Source organism: Candoia aspera, chromosome 2, assembly GCF_035149785.1.
Source record: "Candoia aspera isolate rCanAsp1 chromosome 2, rCanAsp1.hap2, whole genome shotgun sequence".
NCBI classification, from domain to species: Eukaryota; Metazoa; Chordata; class Lepidosauria; order Squamata; family Boidae; genus Candoia; species Candoia aspera.
The window spans coordinates 229,610,563-229,634,246 of NC_086154.1; the positions used below are offsets into that span (position 1 = coordinate 229,610,563).

At 38.5% G+C, this 23,684-nt stretch overlaps 1 protein-coding gene across 1 annotated transcript in view; it reads left to right on the top strand.

The window, feature by feature from the left end:
• EDIL3 (EGF like repeats and discoidin domains 3) overlaps positions 1-23,684 on the top strand; it is a 263,167-nt gene that overhangs the window by 190,834 nt on the left and 48,649 nt on the right. Inside the window, exons 6-7 of the mRNA XM_063295452.1 lie at positions 8,127-8,282; positions 10,910-11,054. Coding sequence (XP_063151522.1) covers positions 8,127-8,282; positions 10,910-11,054 — 301 coding nt within the window. The remainder of the gene's footprint in view (positions 1-8,126; positions 8,283-10,909; positions 11,055-23,684) is intronic.

Consider the following 23,684-nt stretch of genomic DNA (forward strand, 5'->3'; position numbering starts at 1 on the left):
AGGTAAGGGGAAAAAGAACCACAGCTACTAGCTGTTCAGATGCAGTTTTGTTTCATTTCTGAGGTGAAAAGAAAGGTGACCTACCTGTTTCTCTCCTTGAATCACATATAACAGTCAAAACTCTGTTGGTGTCCTGTATTTAGGCAGAATGGGTTTCGTGTTTAAGGTTTCATGTATATTTTTAATGTCTACATTTTACATATCTGCTGGTTGCCAGAATAAATTATTCACCAGACGAACAGGTCTCTTGTGATTCCCAAATCCCAGCACCCAACTTACAAGTCAGATCTTAATAGTCTGTCTAGCTGTCAGCTCTACGTCAAGTATTAGGCTCAGCATTGGTGGATAGGAAGACAACTTCTTTTTCCTTTAAATATTCCTTTGGTCTTTAAGTACACACATTTTGTTGTCTTTAGAATTATAATGTTATTCCCATGTTGTGATGTAAGGAGCTACAGTAAATGTGAATATGTGTATGTGTGTAGACAGACAGACAGACAGATAGATATATGATAAAAAGAGCCAGTTTCGTCTAGTGGTTAAGGTGCTGGGCTAGAAACCAGGAGACTGAGAGTTCTAGTCCTGCCTTGGGCATGAAAGCCAGCTGGGTGACCTTGGGCCAGTCACTCTCTCTCAGCCCAACCCACCTCACAGGGTTGCTGTTGTGGGGAAAGTAGGAGGAGGAAGGAGTATTAGGTATGTTCGCCACCTTATTTATAAAAAGCCAGGATAAAAATAAAATAATAAATAATAATAAATGAATATGATTAAGCCAGCTTACAATTAAGCCTACACATCTAATGAAAAACAAATCTTCAAATGACAAATCTGTTTCGAGCTATCTTTTGCTGTTTCTTGTAAAAATAATTATTCTTCTTATTTATTGACTACTAACCCATAGGAGTTTATTTCTAACCACAATGATGCCAAAATGCAATAGATACATCGTGGCATTGTACATAAATACTTAAGGTGTAGTGTTTGCAGTGCAATATTGTGAGGCACATTTCATCACTTGTCCCTCCCACAGACATACGTGCACAGAGTTTACTGGGATTTATGTAATGTAAATTAAGATAGTATTAAGGCATTTGCCTTATTTTACCACATTTTGCTGCAGGGAAAGTACAAGCCTAGAAGTTCCTGGTTGTCTATTTTTTTATGCTGTTACTGTTTTGTTTGCCAGAAACTAGGCATTTGGAGGCCATCTATGTTAGCTTTAGTTCCCTGCCTACCAATCACCTTCATTTCCTTTCCCTCTATTCCCATGCCCATTTAAAATTAAGTGTAAATTTTACTTCCTCCAATCCAACCTGTTCCAACTGGACAGAAAGAAGCATTTGATAGTAACACATAGTGATTGTCAGGACATCTACGGTGGGGAATGGGGTCAAATCCACATCAAAATGGTCAAGGCTTTGATTGCCCTGTTACAGCCTCCATCTTGAATTTCTGTCCATTCGCACAGACATCTCTGATAATTATATTTCACTAGAGACGCATTGTGACATTTTTTGCTTTATCTCTTCTCATCTATATCATTGATCCGAAATATGCATTTAACAGTTAATATGTAACAGTGCTTATTTTCCCCCAAATAGTTACCTTATTTATTCAGCTTTTGAAATGAGAAAACATTTTTTATCAAATAACAAGAAAAGTAATAGGGTGTCAGGGGAAATGGCGAAGAGAACCATGCTGAATCAGATGCAGACTCTAGTTTCTTTATTATTCTCTACCATACACAGAATCTTGCCGTACTAAAGGTTCCTTAACAGAGCTGAAGGGAAAAATCCTCTTGTGAGTCTGGGGGGGGGGGGGCGAGTCTAACTTTCTTCCTTGGCCCCTCCCCGTTTTCCAAGGAAAGCAAATTGCGAGAATGCTTGTCAGCCTGGAATGCGCTCTCCTCTCCCCCTGTTCTGATCTCCATCTCATCACCCCCCTCCTCAGGGAGAAATCGTACCACATAGTGTCTTAACAGCCAGGAACCATGCTGAGACAAGGAATAGGTCTCTAGTACTTTATTACTGCTACTTTAGACAGAAAATCCTAACAAACTGAAGAAGCGTGGGAAAAACCCAGACAGATAAACCCCAAAGGTTAAGGCAGGTCTGACCTGTGTCTCTTTGAATGGCTGCTTAACTCCTCAGTACTACACATGTGTTTTCCCCCCTGGATAGAGGCCCCCTCCTGCTCACCATCAGTACTCATGACACATAGGGCTATGGTCTAAAAATAGACAAAGCCCAAATTTCAAGACAGATAGGGTTATTTTGGGATATTGTCATTTACATGAAGTGGTTTATATACAACATGTCCTGATTCAAAATACTCCATTAATTTTCAGCCCTTTCCCTAGCTTAGCTCTGCTGCTAATAGTAATATTGTAGAAGCTACAGTAGAAAAGAAAAGAGGAAGAGGAAGAGGAAGAGGAAGAGGAAGAATCCTACTTGATGGGCAGGACAGGAAGACTGGATTCAATGACCAACAGGCCAAGTGACTCAGGTCAATGACTCAGGTCAGGTCAAGTGACTCAGGTCAATGACTTAGGTCATCAACAGGTCAGTGACTCAGCTCAAGTGACTTCTGTTATTAGACTGCCATTAGACTGCCCCAGTTACAGGATCTTGGATGGATGATAAGATTTAGGAAAGGGAGAGTAGGATGGCTCTCAGTAAAATTACAAACACTAAAGATTACTGGGAGTTTGGAGAACACTGTGTTTAAGCTGTGTGTATAAAGACACAAGAAAGTGCAAAAGCTGGCTTGCAGCTAAACCTCAAAACAACCAAGATTATGGCAACCAGCTTGATTGATAACTGGCAAATAGAGGGAGAAAATGTAGAAGCAGTGAAAGACTTTGTATTCCTAGGTGCAGAGATTACTGCAGATGCTGACTGCAGTCAGGAAATCAGAAGATGCTTAATCCTTGGGAGAAGAGCAATGACCAATCTCGATAAAATAGTCAAGAGCAGAGACATCACACTGACAACCAAGGTCCGCATAGTTAAAGCAATGGTGTTCCCCATAGTAACATAAGGCTGCGAGAGCTGGACCATAAGGAAGGCTGAGAGAAGGAAGATCGATGCTTTGGAACTGTGGTGCTGGAGGAAAATTCTGAGAGTGCCTTGGACTGCCAGAAGATCAAACCAGTCCATCCTCCAGGAAATAAAGCCAGACTGCTCACTTGAGGGAATGATATTAAAGGCAAAACTGAAATACTTTGGCCACACAATGAGAGGACAGGACACCCTGGAGAAGATGCTGATGCTAGGGAGAGCGGAGGGCAAAAGGAAGAGGGGCCGACCAAGGGCAAGGTGGATGGATGATATTCTAGAGGTGACGAACTCGTCCCTGGGGGAGCTGGGGGTGTTGACAACCGACAGGAAGCTCTGGCGTGGGCTGGTCCATGAAGTCATGAAGAGTCGGAAGCAACTAAATGAATAAACAACAACATAAAGACACAAATAACATTACAGTACCAAATGCCTATAATGAATCATAACAAACTAAGGCATAGGCACACAATCTGGCTTGGAAAATATTAGGTCATTATCACCAGAAAAGATAAGTCAACAGAGGAGGTTTTGTTCTTGTTGTTGTTTTCCTTATCACACTCAAAAACCCAAGACCAAGTTGGATCAAAGAACCCTAACACAGGGCACATTTCTTTTGGAACATCAGAGTCCTCTCTCAAAGCAGATTGGGTGATCCCTGCCCAGTTCAAAAAGCTAAGGATTGCAATTCAAATGTTGAGTTACATTTTTCATATTGAAAATGGGAATTCAATTTTTGTTTCAAATTATACATATCAACATTTGTTTAGAGAATCCTGGGAAATTTAAATAGCTGAAAATATTTGTCTTGGCTTCATTGTGTCAATAGTTCTAATAATACAATTAAGAATTTAATTATTTAAATAAGGGGAGAGAACTTTTTGCATTTTTTAAAATCAGTTGTGTATTTCGCAGAGTGTACTATTAAAGCCATAAAATGTATTACATTGTGCATTCAAAAGATTAATAACATTATTTTCACATATTTCTTCATTATATATCTTCTTGTACTGACTTGGCTTTCTTATAAATGTGGGAAAATATTGCTTTTCAAATGATTTGTTGCCTTTCCCTGGCTGGTAGGAGGTTTAGCAATAGCAGCAATGTGTCTTCTGACTTGAAAACAATTCACATTTCATCTTGTGAGATAAGACGGGTCCCAATATGCACATATCAGAACTTTTGCATGTGCTGTCTTGGAGTTTGTGCCCTAAATGCTGCCTCCATAGAATTCTTCATTTTTATGAACAATTTTTAAGTGATGATCAAGGGTAAATTGAAGAGTCTCTGAGAGGCTTGCAAGTACAAAGGATTGCATCCTGACCCTGCCTGCCTTGTGGAAGGCCTTAAAGACCTACTTTTCCCTTCCAGAATTTCAGTCTGGGAATGGTATGACCTGCTGAATGAGTTCTTTTTTCCTGGCATTTCTGTGTTTGAACACTGTTGGGTTTTGTGGGGTTTTTTGTTTTGTTTTTTTGTGTTTTTGTATCTTGTTTTAGATGGGGTTTTATTATTATTTTGTTGTTTTGATGATGTACACTGCCATGAGTCATGTGCTAAATAGGGTGGCTATATCAATCAATCAATCAATCAATCAAGTTTTCAGCTGAATTTTTGGCCTTATTTTCATGATACACATAGCTCTACTTCTTCTCTTTTCAATTTATACATCTATATCTCAAATGTTTTTCAAGAATTTACACACAGGACATTGTAATTTCTGATGCACGTAGCTTGAAAATTGAAGTGTAATATAGCATAATTTATAATATCATACCATTTGTATATGGTATGATATTATATATTATATTCATACTTTATTGAATACTTTAGCAGAGAATGGGATCATTCTCAGTTTTATTGGATACTTTAGTCTAATCTTAAAGAAGGAAGGCACTATACATAATTAATTATAAAGGATTTAATAAATAGGCTATCATAGTTAATGCAGACACCAGTATATTAATTCACCTGGAATTGTGCTCTTGTGCAAATCCTATTTATTTCAACAAGACCAGAGATGTAAATGTTCCTGGGGAAACTCAGCTCCTACTATCATTTCTGAAGCAACAGTACTGACTGAACAATTGAGTTTCATCCTGTTTAATATACTGTATATGAACATTTGTCAGGAAAATCAAATTCTAGTTTAAAGTCTTACCTAGTTTTACCACAAAGGCTCCCAAGGAAAAAAAAGGAAGGGAAACGTCCACTGAATGAACTGAAATCTGCTTACTTAATGTCTAGCCTTTACTCCCTAAACATGCATAAGCTACATAAAGTCATAGCCAAGTCACAATTTCTTTAAAAACAGCTATACTGTAAGAATAAATGCGTTAATGTATTCAGATAGATGCAAAACTATGCATCTATGTGACACTTTATTAAAATAAATGTGAGAAGTTCCAAGTAGAAATTTCTGTTTTCTCTTGATTTTCCCATTTTTAACTCTTTCTCTTTTCTCCTGTTCTCTTATTCAAAAATTTTTAAAACAGCCCCCCTTCCCCCATTCAGATGATTCATTTTCTATGGAGAACATGTGTCCTAACAGCCAGGAACCACGCTGAGACAAGAATAGGTCTCTAGTGTTTTATTACTGCTACATGACAGAAAATCCTAACAAACTGAAGAAGCGTGGGAAAAACCCAGACATATAAACCCCAAAGGCTAAGGCCGGCCCGATCGGTGTCTCTTTGAATGGCTACCTAATTCCTCAGTACTACGCATGCACTTTACAGCCTGGATGGGAGCCCCCTGCTCGCCATCCTTACTCATGACAACATGTTTGACTAAAATTATGAGCAGCCAAGAAATGAACTTGTGGATTCATCAAGAATCCCTTCCGATTCCCTCCCCCATATGATTTGAACACTACTGTCATATCATTATTTTTTGCAGTGAATTAGTATGAATGTTATTCAGAAATTATTGCTTATTGATTAGGGTATGTTGGTTGCCTACATGTTTCTCTTCACTTTATATAAATCACTTGCAGGCAGAGAAGATTAAAACAAATACATTAAAATAATCATTTGAAATATAAGCCCTGTTTGAAATTCTTTTGAAATCTGCATTAAAAATATATGATCAGAATTGTCTTTTTCATTAAGACAGGCGTAAATGTTAGCTAATTTAATCGTGGCAGTAAATAAATTGTCAACTTATATTTAAGTATGCTTTGCTTACCTAACAGTCTAATATATTCTTTTCTTGGGAATCATAAATCAAACTTACTATATATATATTGGTCAATATGAAATGTACATTATGAATGTTCTTTTCACTTGCAGAGAAATTTAACATCATTTATAACAGGATTTTTTTTTTAAAATTAACCAATGTGTATGCATATTCGTTTTCTTTTTATTCTACAAAGCTAGTCATTCTGGTACTTCTACTGAACAGTTGTTCCAAAATACAATACCAATCAGAAATACTACTCTACTGAATTTCTGTCCATGATCAACTATATTTGTACTGGATAATTTTTTTAAAAAAACTGGAAGGAATCTAAATATATACTAATCTTTTTTTTACCTGCCACAATTAAGATCCTTCAATATAGAAATTTCTCATTGCGTTCAAGATTCTCTTATTAGGAGGGACTGAAAAGACAGTGGGTTATGAAAAAGATATGTAAACACTGCTAGTCAAATGAAGTTTTCATCCTGGAAGACTTCACAAAGTAGTTGCTTTGCTAATCCGAGGGGTGGATAGATTAATACACAAGCTTGCCAGACTGAAACATGTAGAGTATATATTTCTCAGATAGAAACATTCAACTCCTTGCATCTATTCATAGCAATATTATTAACAGTCAATAATAATTTTTTTTAAAAGGGTTAATTGTTTATTAGGCTGTGGTTAGCATAAGATGGAACAGTGTAGGTATTTTACCTAGATCCTGCAATCAGCTTCTGATTTTATGGTTCTTGAATGTAACTGCAGATATTTCATCATATCATAGGGACTTTGTCTATCATACTGGTTCAAATTAAATGTACATTTTAGACTGTGCATAATTACAAACTTTTCTATTATGTATTCTTTTACTCACATTTCCAGACAAGGAAATACCAAATCTTCTCACTAGGGATGAGGAAAACATTTTTAATTCAAAACAGTTTTTTAAAAAATTTGAAATGGGTTTGCGCATTATTAGAAGTGTTCCAATGCTGTTTTGGCCATCCTCGAACAGTTTTGAACTTGAAACAGGACTGCTTTGAATTAAAAATCCCTCAGAACAAACCTGCTTTAAGCTCAGAACATTTCAAGTTTGAGACTACTATTTCAAATTCAAAATTCAAATTAGAAACAATTTGCATGCTCCTAGATGTAAATCCTCCTCATATAAGAATTGCTCCAATAACTAGTCATTTTTATTAATATATGAACTATTATTGTTTGTTATTTGTCCTCTTTTAATTCATTATTTTAGATTTTATTGCCATTTTGTCTTGTACTAACTTGGAGTTCTAAAATTCTCCTGAAATCCTGTGGATGAAAGCAAAATTTATATATATTTAAAATAAATAAATCAGTAGGCAAAGATAGATAGATAGATAGATAGATAGATAGATAGATAGATAGATAGATAGATAGATAGATAGTCACTGTATGTTATACAGAAAAAAAGTAAATGTAAAAATTTATAATTAATCTGTGTTTCTGAATTTGAAGTACATATACAAGTAAGCATAATATAGAATCTGCTTAATATAGTTTTAGCAGTAGAAGTTATCACAAAGATCAGGCCTCTAGCTACGTTATGTATATTCTCCAAGCTGTGAACTTGACTTCGTTCTATATTCTTCTTCTGCCCATAGGACTATACATAGGGGCATGGAAAACATGCTACAGGAAATTATTCTTCTTTTGCATGTGACATTCTATTAAATGAAATGAGTGTCATAAGTAGTATGGCTGAGCTCCAGTCTAAATGAAGCCTTGAACATAGGAAAATGCAACATTAGACAGGCCATACATTTTATTTACATGAGCAACAGCAACTGCTACATGAAATATCATAATGCTTATTATTCCATTGATGATGCCTGATTATAATTTCAGATAAACCTACAACGAAAAATGAGAATCACTGGAGTTATCACACAAGGTGCCAAGAGAATTGGAAGCCCAGAATACATAAAATCATACAAAATTGCATATAGCAATGATGGTAAAATATGGACCACATACAAAGTGAAAGACACCACTGAAGATATGGTAAGTGAATTTTATCAATATAAAAGCATTTTATGTCTTCATATCTATGCCTTTCAGTAGCATAACTTACATAAAAGTAAGCTTACTGAGACATTTCTGCCTTCAGATTTTATTTTGCGATAAACTGCAATTTTGTGTTGATCGTTTTTATTTGTTTATTTGGACTGTTACTGGTTTGTTATTCAATTTGGACATCACCCAACTCTGACTGACTATGGGCAGCTCACAATATATTACCATAAATGTCCAATGCAAACAACAACCAATGGGATCTGGTCACCGTATACAGACAGAAAAACAATAACAACAATAACAACAACAAAATCACACTCAACCAGGGGCCTATCCATCTCATTCCAAGGTCTGGGAGAACCAGGTCTCCAAGGCTTTATAGAATGCCAACAGCGTGGGGGCTGTTGGAGAAAAATCTGTAAGAGGGAACTCCTGTTACATCCCATTTGCGACTTACAAGTTTCCTCTCCCTTCTCAAGATGAGGTTTGCTTTGTTTATTTAAGCAGCACACCAGAGGACTTCAGTCCCCAAACACATCATCATCGTCATCATCTTCATCATCTTCATCATCTTCATCATCATCATATTTATTATGGATTTGCAAAGCCAGATCAAGCACCCATGAACATGTTCAGCAACATTCAATGGGCAGGACCCCAATGCACAAGGAACAGGGTATATTTATAATGAAGCAACCAGGAAATACAAGATTAAAAATGTGATTGGATACAAATTAATTATAAAAAGATAAACATTTTAAAATGGACCCGAGTTGCTACATTTCACCTGCTAAATGTTAAACCACAGCTTCAGCTAGTTCTAGTTCTGACCAATTTCCTCTTGAAGCCTCTTGAGCTATATAGTTACAATATGTAAACTATCATCATGTGCCTACCTGCTTCTAGTGCTTACTAAATATTTGTGTAAAACACTTACTAATATTTAAATGGCTTAAATATTTCTACAGGGACAAATGGATTTCAGGGGATCCCACACCCCCTTATAGATTCTTAGTGCTATAGGAATTCTATTTACTATCTTTAAATACCTTAATTACTGTACATTGCCAAATCCTTGAAAATAAAGGATTTATTCAGAAACACTGAATAAACTCATTGTAAAAATAAAAATGCATTTTAAAATTTATCCTGTCTGATGTGAAGTATACCCCATTTTATTTCACTCTTAAGTGCAGGAGAAGAATACAATGCCATTCCTGTCCTGAAGCAAGTTCAGAGAATTGTGTAGTAAAAAATATGATTAAAAAAAAAAGATTTATGAAGATAGGAACTGCCTCTTACTATACACAGGGTCAAACTGCACAGTTCATTTTGAAGTGATTGTCACAGAGTAGATTCCATAGGGCAGCAGTTAATAAAAAATCCCAACAATAGCCTTTAAGTGCATTTGACTTGGTAAAAGATAATTTGGACAGGCACGACAAGCTTGGTGAAAAGCTCAGACTCAGAGCATACATAGAGGCATACAAGTAGGGTGCAGATACAGGAAGTAGAAAAATAGAATGCTCCAGCCCTTCCCTAGCTTGCTACTGTACATATATTTTTAATAGAACAGTGACACCTAGTGGTCGTTCCACCACATGGAGTTGTGTTGCTGTGGAATGTGGGTCCAAAACTGCTTGCAAAGTGATTGTACAGAAGTTAATAAAGCATCCAGTTGGCATCTAAATGGGGTTTTACTTGGTAAAAGATAATGTAGATAGGTGTATCAAGCTTGGTGAAGGCAAGGCTCAACATAAATGCATGTACAAGCCTGGAGGAAGAGTGTAGTTAGAGGAAGCAGTAAGAAATAGTGTTCTATCCCCTCCCAGAAATTCCACATATATTTCTAATATGACACTGAGACAGAGTGATCTTAGTAGCTCATGGGGCATATCACCTTTGCCTGTTCCAGCACCTAACAGATATTCTTCAAGAGACATGGACTGGTACACTATTATAAGAAAAACAGTGCACCATTTTTTGGTAGGAGTCAAGTGAAGGACACTTGATCCTGTGGTCCTTTAGGAAAGCCTGAAAAATCTGGCTCTTCCAGAAGGCACTAGAATGGGACAAATTGTGAACTTGCTGGAGCATTTGCGTTTTAAGCTTTTATCTGGCATGGCTGTTTTACCTTTTAGTGCAGCGTTTCTCAACCAGGATTCCATGGAACCCTAGGATTCTGCAAGGGGTCACTAGGGGTTCCCTGGGAGGTCACAATTTATTTTAAAAAATTATTTCAAATTTGGGCAACTTCACATTAAAGAGGTAGGTTTCATTCTTTATTATTAGTTTAAGAACACTGTTAGTGCATATATACGGGCCTACACATGAAACAAATATAATAATTTTGTAACTTGTGGCCTATATTTGAGCCTGAATGTGCAGGGGTTCCCCGAGGCCTGAAAAATATTTCAAGGGTTCCTCAGGGTCAAAAGGTTGAGAAAGGCTGTTTTAGCGTATTGTTAATTTGTGTTTTTTAACCTTCTTGCAAGCCATCTTGAGTCACTACTCAATTGGGCAGACCTATAAACTGAATTAATAAATTAATAATCATTTATATTTGCCTGTTACATCTGTAAGGTGTGACTAAAACCTATTGTGTGCTGTTGCAGGTGTTCCGTGGAAATGTAGATAATAATACACCTTATGCAAATTCTTTCACCCCGCCAATAAAATCTCAGTATATACGATTGTATCCTCAAGTTTGTAGAAGGCATTGTACTTTGAGAATGGAACTTCTTGGCTGTGAATTATCAGGTCAGTATTTCCTAGAATACAAATGTTTCTTTGAATTATTGTAAATATCTTGGTATCTTATTATGAATTTATGTACATCTATATAAATATTTCAAAGACTAATATATTTGTGCATTGTTTATTTATTTAACATTTTTAAAAACACATTTTTATTATTCCTCCATTTATCTGTTATTCTCCTACTGGAGCACACCACTCCCCCTTTTTTTCCCTTCTCTTGTATTTTATCATCCTATCTAAATTTAAGCATTTATCCATTTTCATAGACACTAATTCTGAAGGGATCTAACAGTTGTTCATTTGTTTTAATACAAGAAAACATTCAGATCCAAAATTAAACCTAAAGCAATAAAATAAAAAAATAGTAGAATAAAGACTCAATATACAGCCAGCATTGAAAATGAAATAAAAACAAATGATTGTTTTCACATTGCTGGCATTTATATTATAGTTTTCCACTGATGCATGTTAGTCAAGGAAGCTGACAAAGAATTAAAAACAGTATAATTAAAACGTAATTAAAATAATCATTTTGTTTATAAAACGAAACAAAAACAAAATGTTCAACAGGGTTCCAATATCAACAGGTAAAATCTATGTGTGTATCAAAGCAATACAGCAGTGTTTTTCAAACTTGGCAACTTTAAGATGTATGGACTTCAACTCCCAGAATTCTGGGAGTTGAAGTCTACACATCTTAAAGTTTCCAAGTTTGAAAAACACTGTGTAAAGATAAAGTCTCCTACAAGTCAAGTTCCTGGAACCTTCGTGAACATATTCTTGTAGTTTTCTGAGCAATATTATGGAAGTGGTCCATTGCCTTCTTCTGGATCAAAGGTCAACCCAAATTGAGAGGAAGAGAAAGAGGCCGCCAACAGAGAGGTTGTTTTCTTTTATTCCCTCATATATTATATAACTACACTGAAGTTATGTGTACAGTAGATCAGCATGACGATTTTATCACGGGTACCATGATGTCTGTGCACCCCTATGGTAAGCATCCAAGGCCATGCCTTCCTCTCCAGCTTGAAGCTGAAAAGGAATTCAAAGATTGCCCATATTTTTACACTGTGCTTCAGAACCTCTCAGCAGATATTCAATATAGCTTAGGGCTTGCATTTTCTCTGCAGGTACACTGAACTGACAGGGCCTCTTAAGTGTCTTTGAAGGTCAGAGTGTATTATTTCCCTTCTACAAAATTATAACTGAGAGGAAAATCAAGAATTTTCCCTGAATTCTTATGGAAATTAGCATGAAATATAAAATCATAGAATCATAGAATCATAGAATCATAGAATCATAGAATCATATAATATATAATATATAAGCTGGAAGGGATCTTGGGGCTCATCTAATTGCCTGTCCAGTGCAGGAATCTACTACTACAGCATCCCATGGCCATTCAAACTATGTTTTAATACCTCCAATGACAATGAGTTTTCCATTTCCCGAGGCAATTTAGTCTTGAACAGCTGTTAATATCAGGAATTTTTTTCCTGATGTCCAAATGAAACCTACCCTCTTAAATCCACTGTTTCTTGTCCTATCTTCTGAAATAACGCTGAACATTTCTGCCCATTTTCTACATGACAGGCCTCAGACACTTGAAGATTGCTACCATGTCTCCCCTTCTCCAAGCTAAACATACCCAATGGTTCCAACTGTTCCTCATATTTTTAACTTCCAGGACACTTAACTTCTTAGTTGGCAACCTCTGGATAGTGGACCTCCACTTTGTCTTGTTCTTTCTAAAACGTGGTGCCCAGTACTGGATATGGTTTCTCTTGATCTTGATAGCATATTTCTGCTAATACAGCTGAGGATTAAATATGAGTTTTTTACAGATGCATGGCACAGCTGTTCATGTTCAGCTTGTGATCCAATGTAAGCAGATTCGTATCACACATACTGTTGTCTGATATGGTCTTCCCCAAATTATATTTGACAAGATCTTAACCCTTCTCCAAGAAGGAAGACATAACCAGTTGTTTTAGGCCCAGTATCTACTTGACACTTATGACAGAGGAACATAGAAACAGGCTTACAAATATACAATGTTATTTTACAATATTTGTAGTCTATATCAATTCAAAGAGGCTGTGTTGTGTACAACAAATTCCAAACAAGTGCACTAAAATATACTGTATATCAACAATATATCAACAATAAAAAATCAGTGCAACAAAGGCCCATTTCATTTAACCTAAGGGCCAAAACGCAGAAAAACTGCTTTTACTTATTTTTTAAATACAGTACCTGCAGGGTGTAGAATTCATTTGTGCCTCCAAAGCAAGGGTAGGCAGATTCTGATATATAAATACGTAACTGAACCTGATCCAAGTGCAGCTGATGTCAGGAGTCAAGCCTGATTTGAAGGAAACGTTGCCTTCACAGTTTTGGCTACAGGTAGTCCTCGGGTTGTGACCATTCATTCAGCGACCATTCAAAGTTGCAATGGCACTGAACCTGAACAAATGGTACTTATGATGGGTCCTCATATTTCCAGATGTTGCAGCATCCCCAGGGTCACGTAATTGCAGTCTGGGCACTCAGCACCTGGCTCGTGATTACAATGTCACAGCCAGCCACAGTCACATGATTGCAATTTCCAAAGTACCCTGCCAGCCTCCCACAAACAAAGTCAATGGGGAAGCTGGCAAGAAGTCAGAAGTCGCAGTCATGTGAGGTCGTCACTTAATGATGGCCACCAGGATTGCCAGAACTACTGTCACTAAGCCACATGGTCATGTGATGTCATACTTCATGACCATGTCACTTAGTGATGGCAATTCTGGTTCCAAATGCCTTGTCAGCTGAGGACTACCTATCTCAGCTTTTGGAAATTTCTAGAAAAAGCCACACTATTCCATTTCATTAAATCACTAACAATTATTTAATTAATTAACAAGTGAAATCAAAGTAATATGTAATAATGTTATCAAAGTGGAATATAATCTAGTACATAATTCCATATTTTCAGGAAAATAATACTATGTGCAAACGGAAAGTCTGTTCAACAGCAGCAGTTTTTTCCTCCGGTTTTAAAAAAAACAAAAAGGAATAAGCATAATGTTCAAAAATAAAATTAAAAGACACCAAGGATGGTGTACAATTTGAGCTGAGATTTAGTAACAGATGTAATTATAGCTAGACTCTTAGTGTTCAGTATTGAAGACTAGGGGAAAGACAATTACATGATTGGATTTTTTTAAAAAAGTGTAAGCTGCAGTTTGGGCAATCTACATAAGAATAAAAACAGAGGATTTAGACATTTATTACAAATTAGATACCATTTATTGATTGTTGTAATGAAAGTAGCTTTAGAATGAAAATGGTTAAGATTAGCTTCTCAAGGAAAGGAATCAACTTAAATGCCAGCTGAAGCTAATAAAGAAATTTATGTATTGCTGTGACTTGCGTATTTAGGAGTGAGGCATAATTTAGCATATTTGAGCTCCCAATTCATTTAAAGACTGCACAACTCCATCCAAAACAGGTACCTAATCCTAAAATGATGTCACTGTGGCCCAAAGTTCTAGCTCACATCACTAAAGGGATGAATCCTCTGACTCTCCACATGCCTGAGAGGAAGAACCAAATATACTAGTCCAGTTATCCATTAGGATAACATGGATGAAAACTTTGTCCAGGAGAAGCAATACCTCACATATCTCTTATCTATTTTTTATTGTAGGCCATTTACTGTTGTATCTACTAGTTTTAGCTTCAAAATTATCCCAGAAGCAAGACTGGGAGGAATCCAAATATTCATCCCAAATTCAACATGCATTGTACATGGGGCTGCCTTTAAAGACCACTTGGAAACTTCAGTTGGTTCAAAATGCAGTGGCCTGGATGCTTTCTGGTGCTCACTGGGGGGACACATTATACTTCTACTTTAGGCCCTGCATTGGCTTCCTATAGGCTTCCTATAGGAATTTAAAGTGCTATTTCAATCAGTAAAGCTCTTTGTGGTTTATCACCAAGTTGCCTTCAGGACCACGTTCATTCACTAGCATTGGCCTGACCCCTTTAATCTTGCCAAGCAGCTAGTGGTTCCCCACTTTAAGGAGATGAAGAGGTGCTGATGTTTTGCTGTAGCAGTGGTAGCCTTCTGGAATGGCTTCCTGTTGATGCTGAGGTTATCTCTAACCTCAGCTGCCTACTGGAAGCAGCTAAAGTTGAAGTATTTCCAGACGGCATGTCAGAAGTGACTCCTGGTTTTTGAATTTTGGGGTTTTTTTGTGTTAAGATTTTAGCACGTTTTAAGTGTACCACGAATGTTTTAATGGTTTGAATGCTCCATAAAACTGTTAAGAGCTCTTCAAGATTTCATTACCAGTATCAATACTATTATTAATAACATTTGTCATATAGTCTCATGATAAAAATATTTGAATTATTTGAATTATTTGAGTTTATAGTTTAAGAAAAAGCTTTTTACCATGGCTTCCTTCCTTAATTCTCTGCTTAACGAGGCCTTGGCTTCATCCACCATCACCCATAATCCAAAAAACAGGAGGATCCATAGCCACTTTGTAGTTCCTGGGAGTTTATACTATAACCCTGACACTGAAAAAAATTTTTAGGCCTTTTATAGAAGTTCAGCAGTCTTGCCTTGGTCCTGCTGCCTTAAAGAAACCACACCTGCTGTGTCCTCCTATACAGCTGCCCTATCCTCTGTAGGATCAGCACTCAGCAACTTCTAGCTTATTCAATCTTTTGAGACTTTTAATTTTCTAGCTGCATTTCCAGAACTATCTGAAATTAAATTCAGTGCTGAGTCTAATTGCTTTTGATGAAATTTGATTTGATTTTACTTTCTTGCGTTGAGACAAATTCCTCATTGTGACTGTAGCACTCCTCCTACAGAGATAGATTCAAAAGTAAATAGAAAACTATATCCATGACCTTTTATATATTACACTTTCTTCTCATTGTACTTTCCATCCACATGAGCACAATTTTGAACAGGTCTTTACCAAACTAATTAGGGGGTTGCTTTGCTCAAAGAAGAGTGAAAGCTACTAAGTAAATCCATTTCAATGGTCTCATCATCTTTCAAGGTCATTATACCTCCATACTGTCACAATGTTCAGATTCTCCAGAACAATTGCAATCTCATATGAACATCAAGATAATTACTTTAAAGGATAAATAAATGCTTTTAACTTCTAGTAATCTGTGTTTCAATCCCTAACAGGGCCTATTTAGTTAAAGTAATAAATTTATATATTATCTTCTACTCAGTGTGATAAACACAGTTGAAAAAATTAAGAATAAAGGGGATTTTAAAAATTTATTTAATTTACAGATTTGTACACTGCTCCAGTTAGAAGGATTCTGAGAGGTACACAATAAGCAACACAGAAAAAGAAATAACACAAAGAACATATTATAAAATATTTTTTTCAGATAATAAAGGTTGCCCCACAATTAGTATATGGGTTGAAGGACTATTGGAATAAAAAGGTCTTTCGAGGTTTTCTAAAGGAATAGGGATTCTGAGTCAGCTGTAACTGTGGGGTCAGAGTATTCCAAAGTGTAGGAACACTAATTGAAAAGGCCTTTTGTCAGCAGGATTCTCAGTACATCCTCTCTTGATGACCAGACTGCATAGTCAGATTAATGTTTGGTAAGGAGGTCCCTGATATATCCAGGCATCATGCTGTATAAAGCTTTATAGGTAATGACCACCACTTTGAATTAGCCTCAGAAGCATACTGGTAACCAATGTAGCAACCTAAGAATAGGTGTAATCTGCAGTAGCAGGTTTCCTTGGCTAACAGTCAGGTCACTGAATTCTGGTCCAGTGATAGCTTCTGAGTTATGTACAGTGCATTGTAATAGTCCAGTTATATATTGTCATCAGAGTTTCCTGGTCTCAGTAATGTAATAACTGGTGTACCAGATGGAGCTGCAAGAAGGCTGGGGTTTCCTCCTTCTATCTGAGCAGGAGCTGTGAGCCCAGGAGAACTCCCACCTCAATGGGCTAGATCCTTCAGGAAGAGCATGACCCTGTCAAGAGCCACCATTATAATTGACGCTCCTGGATGCTTACTAACAAATAGCAGCTCCACCTAGGTAGGATTGTTTCTCCTTATCCAGACCCTTACAATTTCTGACTACCAATTCAAGACCTCTGCAACTTCTTTAACTTGTCCAGGGAGGAGATATAGAACAGTGTCATCATACTGATGACACCTCACCTAGAACCAATGCATTATATCTCTCTCAGCAATTTCACATAGATATTAAATAGCATAGGGAATAGGACCAAGCCCTGTGACATTCCACACTGGAGTAGCCAAGGGCTTGACCACTCATCTCCTATAACTACCAACTGATGAAACTGATTTAAACTGTTGTCATGTTTAACTTCCGGTACATTTGAACGCATTTAGAAGTACATATAAAAAGATTAAGCTATATATCTGAAGAAATATTTTTCCTTGAACCTTCATGAATTTACTTAGAATGTGCACAGTGCAATAATTACATATTGACAATAAACTGATTCATATTTTATATACCTTTCTATTAATACTTTCAATTAATACTTTTAATCCAAATCCCAAGATAAAGTGGAGTATTTTTAATTCTCTATTTAAAATTCTATCCTTCAATTATTCAAACACTTCATCACATTTTAAATGCTTTCTTCCACAAGTCAGCAAAAAATCAGATGTCTGATAGTATCTTTTCCATTTAGATGTGATGTGAGTGGCAGCTCACAAAAGCTTATGCCTTTTAATAAAATTTGTTAGTCAGAAAATGGGCTACTAGACTCCTCCTGATTTTTTGCTACCATAGGTTAACATTGTTCTCCTACAGAATCGTTCATAAGTCAAAAATACTGTATTTTCTGTTTCCTTACTAGATCATGCAGAACAAGCATGATACACAATAACAGCATTGTCATCGGAAGAGATTGTCAGCTTCAGTCGATTCTCTTCCAGTTGTTGTTTTACACAAAATTTTCTTTTGCTGCAAATGGCTTCTGCTTCTGGAGTGTACTGGTAATTATTCATGGAATGATCCACCAGACATTTCCTAGTTAGGGCTCCTTCTTTTTCAAAGGTGTTCATTGTATCTCTGCCAGTCTTGCAAAAGAAAATCCCTCTTGATCTCCTAGTAATTCTCTATTGTCAGAATATCAAAATTCTTTGAAAGGACAAAACCCTATATGAATTCTAATTGGATTCCCAGCCGCTTAACTCTATCAGGCAAAAGAAGCACTTGGCAACATCAGGTTTATTGACATATGGACCGTGGATGAAGCCAGGGGTGGCCATATGTAGTATTTTTGCAATTTATTTATTTATTAAATTTATTAAATTTCTCTGCCACCCCTCTCATACACAATGACTCTGGGTGGCTTACAGATAATAAAATAACTGTCAGTAAAACAGTGCAATATAAATATACATAAATATCAATGAAAATATAAAAATACCAGATATAAAATGTAAAATTCAAGATGGCAGTAGGGTCTTGTACTTGGCACAATCACAGTACCAGCCACTCCCAAGAATGGCTATCCTCCCCCCACATCCCAAGTGAGGTGGCATAGCCATGTTTTCAACCCCTTCCAGAAGGCTGGGAAAGTGGGGGCCTGTCTTACCTCTGGGGGTAAGCTGTTCCACAGGGCAGATGCCATGGCAGAGAAGGCCCTCCTCCAGGACCCTGCCAATTGGCAATCTCTCATGGATAGGGTCCATAGCATGCTCTCTCTGCCTGACTGGGTGGGACAGGTAGATGTGATGGGGGTGAGGTGGTTCCTCAGGTAACCTGGACCCATGCCATGTAAGGCTTTAAAGGTGATAATCAACACCTTGAATTGGACCTGAATGCAAATTGGTACCCAATGCAGCTCGCGCAGCAATGGTGGTATATGTGCCCTCCTTGGGGCCCCCAAGACTGCCCGCGCGGCCACATTCTGGACCAGCTGCAGCTTCTGGATACTCTTCAAGGGTAGCCCCATGTAGAGTGCATTACAGTAGTCTATGTGGGAGGTGACTGGGGCATGAGTGACCATTCGGAGGGACTCCTGATCCAGGAAGGGGCGGAGCTGGTGTACAACGTGAATTTGTGCAAAGGTTCCCCTGGCTACAGCTGCCACCTGCTCTTTGAGCAGAAGCCATGAGTCCAGGAGAACCCCCAGGTTCTGCACCGGGTCTGTCTGGGGCAGTGCAACCCCATCCAGAACCAAAGATGGTAAGTTCCTGGATACCCAGGAGCCCCTGACCCACAGCCACTCTGTTTTCCCAGGGTTCAGCTGGAGCCTGTTGTTCCCCATCCAGACCCCTACAGCTTCCAGAGAGGGTGGCCAGAGCCTCACTTACATCACCCAGGATGGAGATGTATAGCTGAGTGTCATCAGCGTACTGATGATACCTCATCCTGTGGTGATGGATGATCTCACCCAGTGGTTTCATGTAGATATTAAAAAGGAGTGAAGACAGCACCGAACTCTGCAGCACCCCACAAAGGAGGGGCCGTGGACCAGATCTCTCGCTTCCTATCAACACCGATTGGGACTGGCCCTGGAGGAAGGAGGTGAACCAGCGTAAAACCACACCACCCACCCTCAACTCCCTGAGCTGACCCAAAAGGATACCATAGTCAATAGTATTGAAAGCCGCTGAGAGGTCAAGGAGAGCCAGGATGGATGCATTGCCTCCATCCGACTCCCACCAGAGATCATCCAAAAGTATGACCAAGGCTGTTTCCATCCCATATCCGGGCCTGAATCCCAACTGAAAAGGGTCCAGATAATCCATTTCATCCAGGACCCTCTGGAGCTGCAATGCCAGGCTGGATGAAAATTGTCCAGAATGGTAGGGTCCAGTGATGGTTTCTTGAGGAGGGGACACACCAGTGCCTCTTTAAAGGCTGCCAGGAACACTCCCTCCCCCAAGGATGCATTCACCATTGCCTGGACCCACCCACACATCACCTCCTGAGCTGCTTTTACCAGCCAGGAGGGACATGGATCTAACTGGCAAGTGGTGGCATTTACAGATCCGAGAATCCTGTCCACTTCCTCAGGCCCAACAGGATCAAACCTTTCCCAGATAACCAGGCAACTCTGCTCCCTAGGCATCTCCCCAGACTCTGCTACACACTTGGCATCCAACTTAGAATGAATCTGAGCGATTTTATCCTCCAGATGCCCAGTGAGCTCCTCAGCCCAGCCCTATAAATGGCTTTCTAAACCCCCCTTCCCCAAAATGGATTGGGTGATCTTAAACAGGACCGTCAGGCAGCACTCTGCGGATGCAATAAGAGTGGAGAAATATTGATGTTTCGCTGCTCTTATCACCACAAGGTAGGCCTTAATAATGGCTCTAGCTTGTGTTTGGTCAGAATCAGTCCTTGTCTTCCTTCAGCAGCACTCTAGACACCTCTTAATCCTCTTCAGAACCCTCAACTCCTCCATAAACCATGGGAAGTATCAGGTTCGATCGGACAAGAGAGGTCGCACAGGCGCAATCCTGTCCAAGGTCCCAGCCGCCTCCCTATTCCAGGCAGCAGCCAGGGCCTCCGCTGGACCATGAAGCAGAACCTCGGGTATAACCCCAGCTCCCTCTGAAACCCTGTTGGGTCCATCAGTCACCAGGGGCAGACCAATCGAATGGGTCCTGCCTCCCTGCAGAGCGGGGCAGCACAGAAGAATCTCAAGGCCACCAGGGTGTGATCTGACCATGACAATGGAGACAGCTGTAACTCTCCCTTCAGATCACATTGCCACTGCTCCGACAAGAAAACCAAGTCCGATGTGGGGACACTATCCCGAGTCAGGTCCTAAATAATCTGAGACAGGCCAATGGCTGCCATGGTGGCCATGAACTCCCAAGCTGCCTATGAGGCATGCCCCAGGGACAGCAGGTTGAAGTCCCCCAGAATCATAAGTCTGGGGAACTCCACCACCAACACCAAGACAGCCTCCAGCAGCTCAGGCAGGGAGGTTGCTATGCAGCAGAGTGGCTGGTACAGTAGCAACACTCTCAACTGTTCTTGGGAACCCAACTTAAAAAACAGGGTCTCACAACCAGCCACTTGTGGAGCAGCGCCCCTGAAGGCCACCAGAGATTTCCGAATGACAACTGCCACCCCTCCTCCCCTGCCCTGGGGTGTCAGCTGGTGCCATACCATAAACCCTGCCAGGCACATTTCCGAAAGGGGCACCCCCCCTTCAGGGCCCAGCCAGGTCTTGGTAATACATGCCAGGTCTGCCCCCTCCTGCCCCAATTGTCCTTAAAAGGCCACTTTTAAAAGATCTTCAGATGATTTTCATATTCATATATTTCCTTGAATTCAAGCAGACTTTTGGAAGTTGAGAGCCTCCATTTAGATTGAGATTGAAACATTGAGATTCTCCTGTATTCTCACAATTTTTCCTCAGATTTGCAAAGAGTTGAGTAATTAAGATCAGAGTTCAATTTATCCAGGTGAAGCAGACAGGACTGGAATGAGTCCATTTGGCTTCAAGGGCTCCACAGCATGCAATATCCTAATCAGTTCCTCCCAGATTTTGTCATGCCTTTTTGTACAGTTGTTGTTGCCCTAGTGATAAGACTAATCAGAGGGTATTGGAGTGGAGAATTTGGGGGGACCAAAGGAGCTTTTTGGTTTTCTGGTTCACATCATCTCATTGTTGCTCTGTTTCATATCTGGGAATGGAAGTGGTCGTAGTTTCCATTAGCAATCTACATTAGCCAGGTAACCTAGAATAATATCTGTCTTTATTAATTTATTACTATTATTTGTATGCCACAGATTCAACAGTGGTAAGTGGCTTACAACACTTACATTAAAAAGCTATGTAAAATCCACAAACCATTACAATCTTTAAATATCTGTGGCTGTCTTAAAACCGACAGCCTAAAAACCCTGGAGAAGGGGACAGTTTTTACTGTTTCTTGAAGTATAAAAGGGTACTGCTGATGTCTAACCTGACCTCAAAGAGTAAGCTGTTCCAAAGTGCCTCTGAGAATACCATTTTCTAGCTCCTCCCCTTCTGATCTCTCTAAGACTGTGTACCCACAGCGTTCTTTGACTATTTTATTAAGCTTGGGGCCTTCACCTATAACCTTTCTGATAGTCTGAGCAGATCAAAGGTGAAGAATGCAATCTTACTATTGGTTGACCTGTCAGCAGAAACTCTAGAACAGTTCCCTAGTTGTGTTCAATCATGATTGTGGTAAGGATGTCAGTGTTTAATTCTGACTGCTGCCATGGAACATACAAGTTGTTGTTGGGCATTAAAATAGTGGCCCTACAGCTATTACTATGAATGTTTAACTACTAATTTCATGTCTAGATATATTGAGTGAATTTCATCTTGGATAACCAGTCTCTGACTATTAATGAATACATACAAATTAATGAACTGATTAAATATAGTACCAGCTGTCACTTAGCTTGGCTAAATAGTATAGGCAAGCTTTTTGCAAATCTGACTTCATATTCAGGGATAGTACCTCAGACTGCCATCACCTAAGGCAGAAAAATTGATGTACAAAACCTTTGCTGTCTTCATATCCCACTGAATTGGATAGAGTGGGCATGCTGCAGGTCCCTTCCCTCAAAAGTTGCCATCTAGTGGGACCTAGGAAGCTTGCCTTTTCCATAGTGGCCCCTGCTTTGTGGAACACCCTTCCCATTGAGATTCCAGAAAGCCATTAAGAGCTTGCTTTTTGCCCAGGCATATGCAGAGGGACTGTATAGCTGGAAAGATGTAGTTGTTGGATTGGGTGCCTGACTTGCTTTGTTTTTGTTGTATAGTTTTCTTCTTGTGTATTTTTTACTGCTCTTAGCAATCCAGAGTTTTATCTCACAAGATGGGTGGTCATATACATCTTTTTAAATAAATAAATCCTATTTTATGATCCATTAAAATGTTTTGTTGCTGTTCAGTGATTAAGCAGTTTTTGCTAATGCGTTGTTGAACTACAGTTTTAAATAATGGTTTAAAATTTAGAATTCCTTTAGCTGCAAATAGATATTAATTAAATTTAGTACTGAAATTTATTTTATCTCCCAAAGTAAATAGGGTATTAATATTCTATTAAGAAAAATGCAATTTTGTTCAATGTCTATATGTAAAACCTTTGGAACTTTTATAAATGATACTAATTAAGAACTCCAGGAAGTTTAACATATGTCTAAATACATGTTGATTTTTTCATAAAATACCACAAACAGTTATTTTCTCAGAGCAAGATTTTGGGCAGACAGGTAGTGCAAGTGGGGTAAGCCCCATTTAGAAGTAAGAAATAGAAGCACATTAATTTCTAAAGTGAAAGAATACAATCATTTATATAGCCATTCTGCAGGTCCACAACAGGGCCTCACAAAGTCCATTATGACCATCATCTGAAGTTACCAAACTACACCACTGGTTGTATTAAAAGGAGTACTGTATATACTCATGGATAAGCCAAGAATGTTAGGTGCCAAAATACATCCCCCAAATTGGGTTTGGCTTATTTCCTGTAAAAAAAGGCTTAATTTTCTTTCTGTTTCTTTCCCAGAGAATGGAAGACTTCCTTTTAAAATAAATTTGTGCTATCTCTATAGTACTTCTTTGAATGTCAGCAGCCTGAATACTGCCCATTCTTCCTT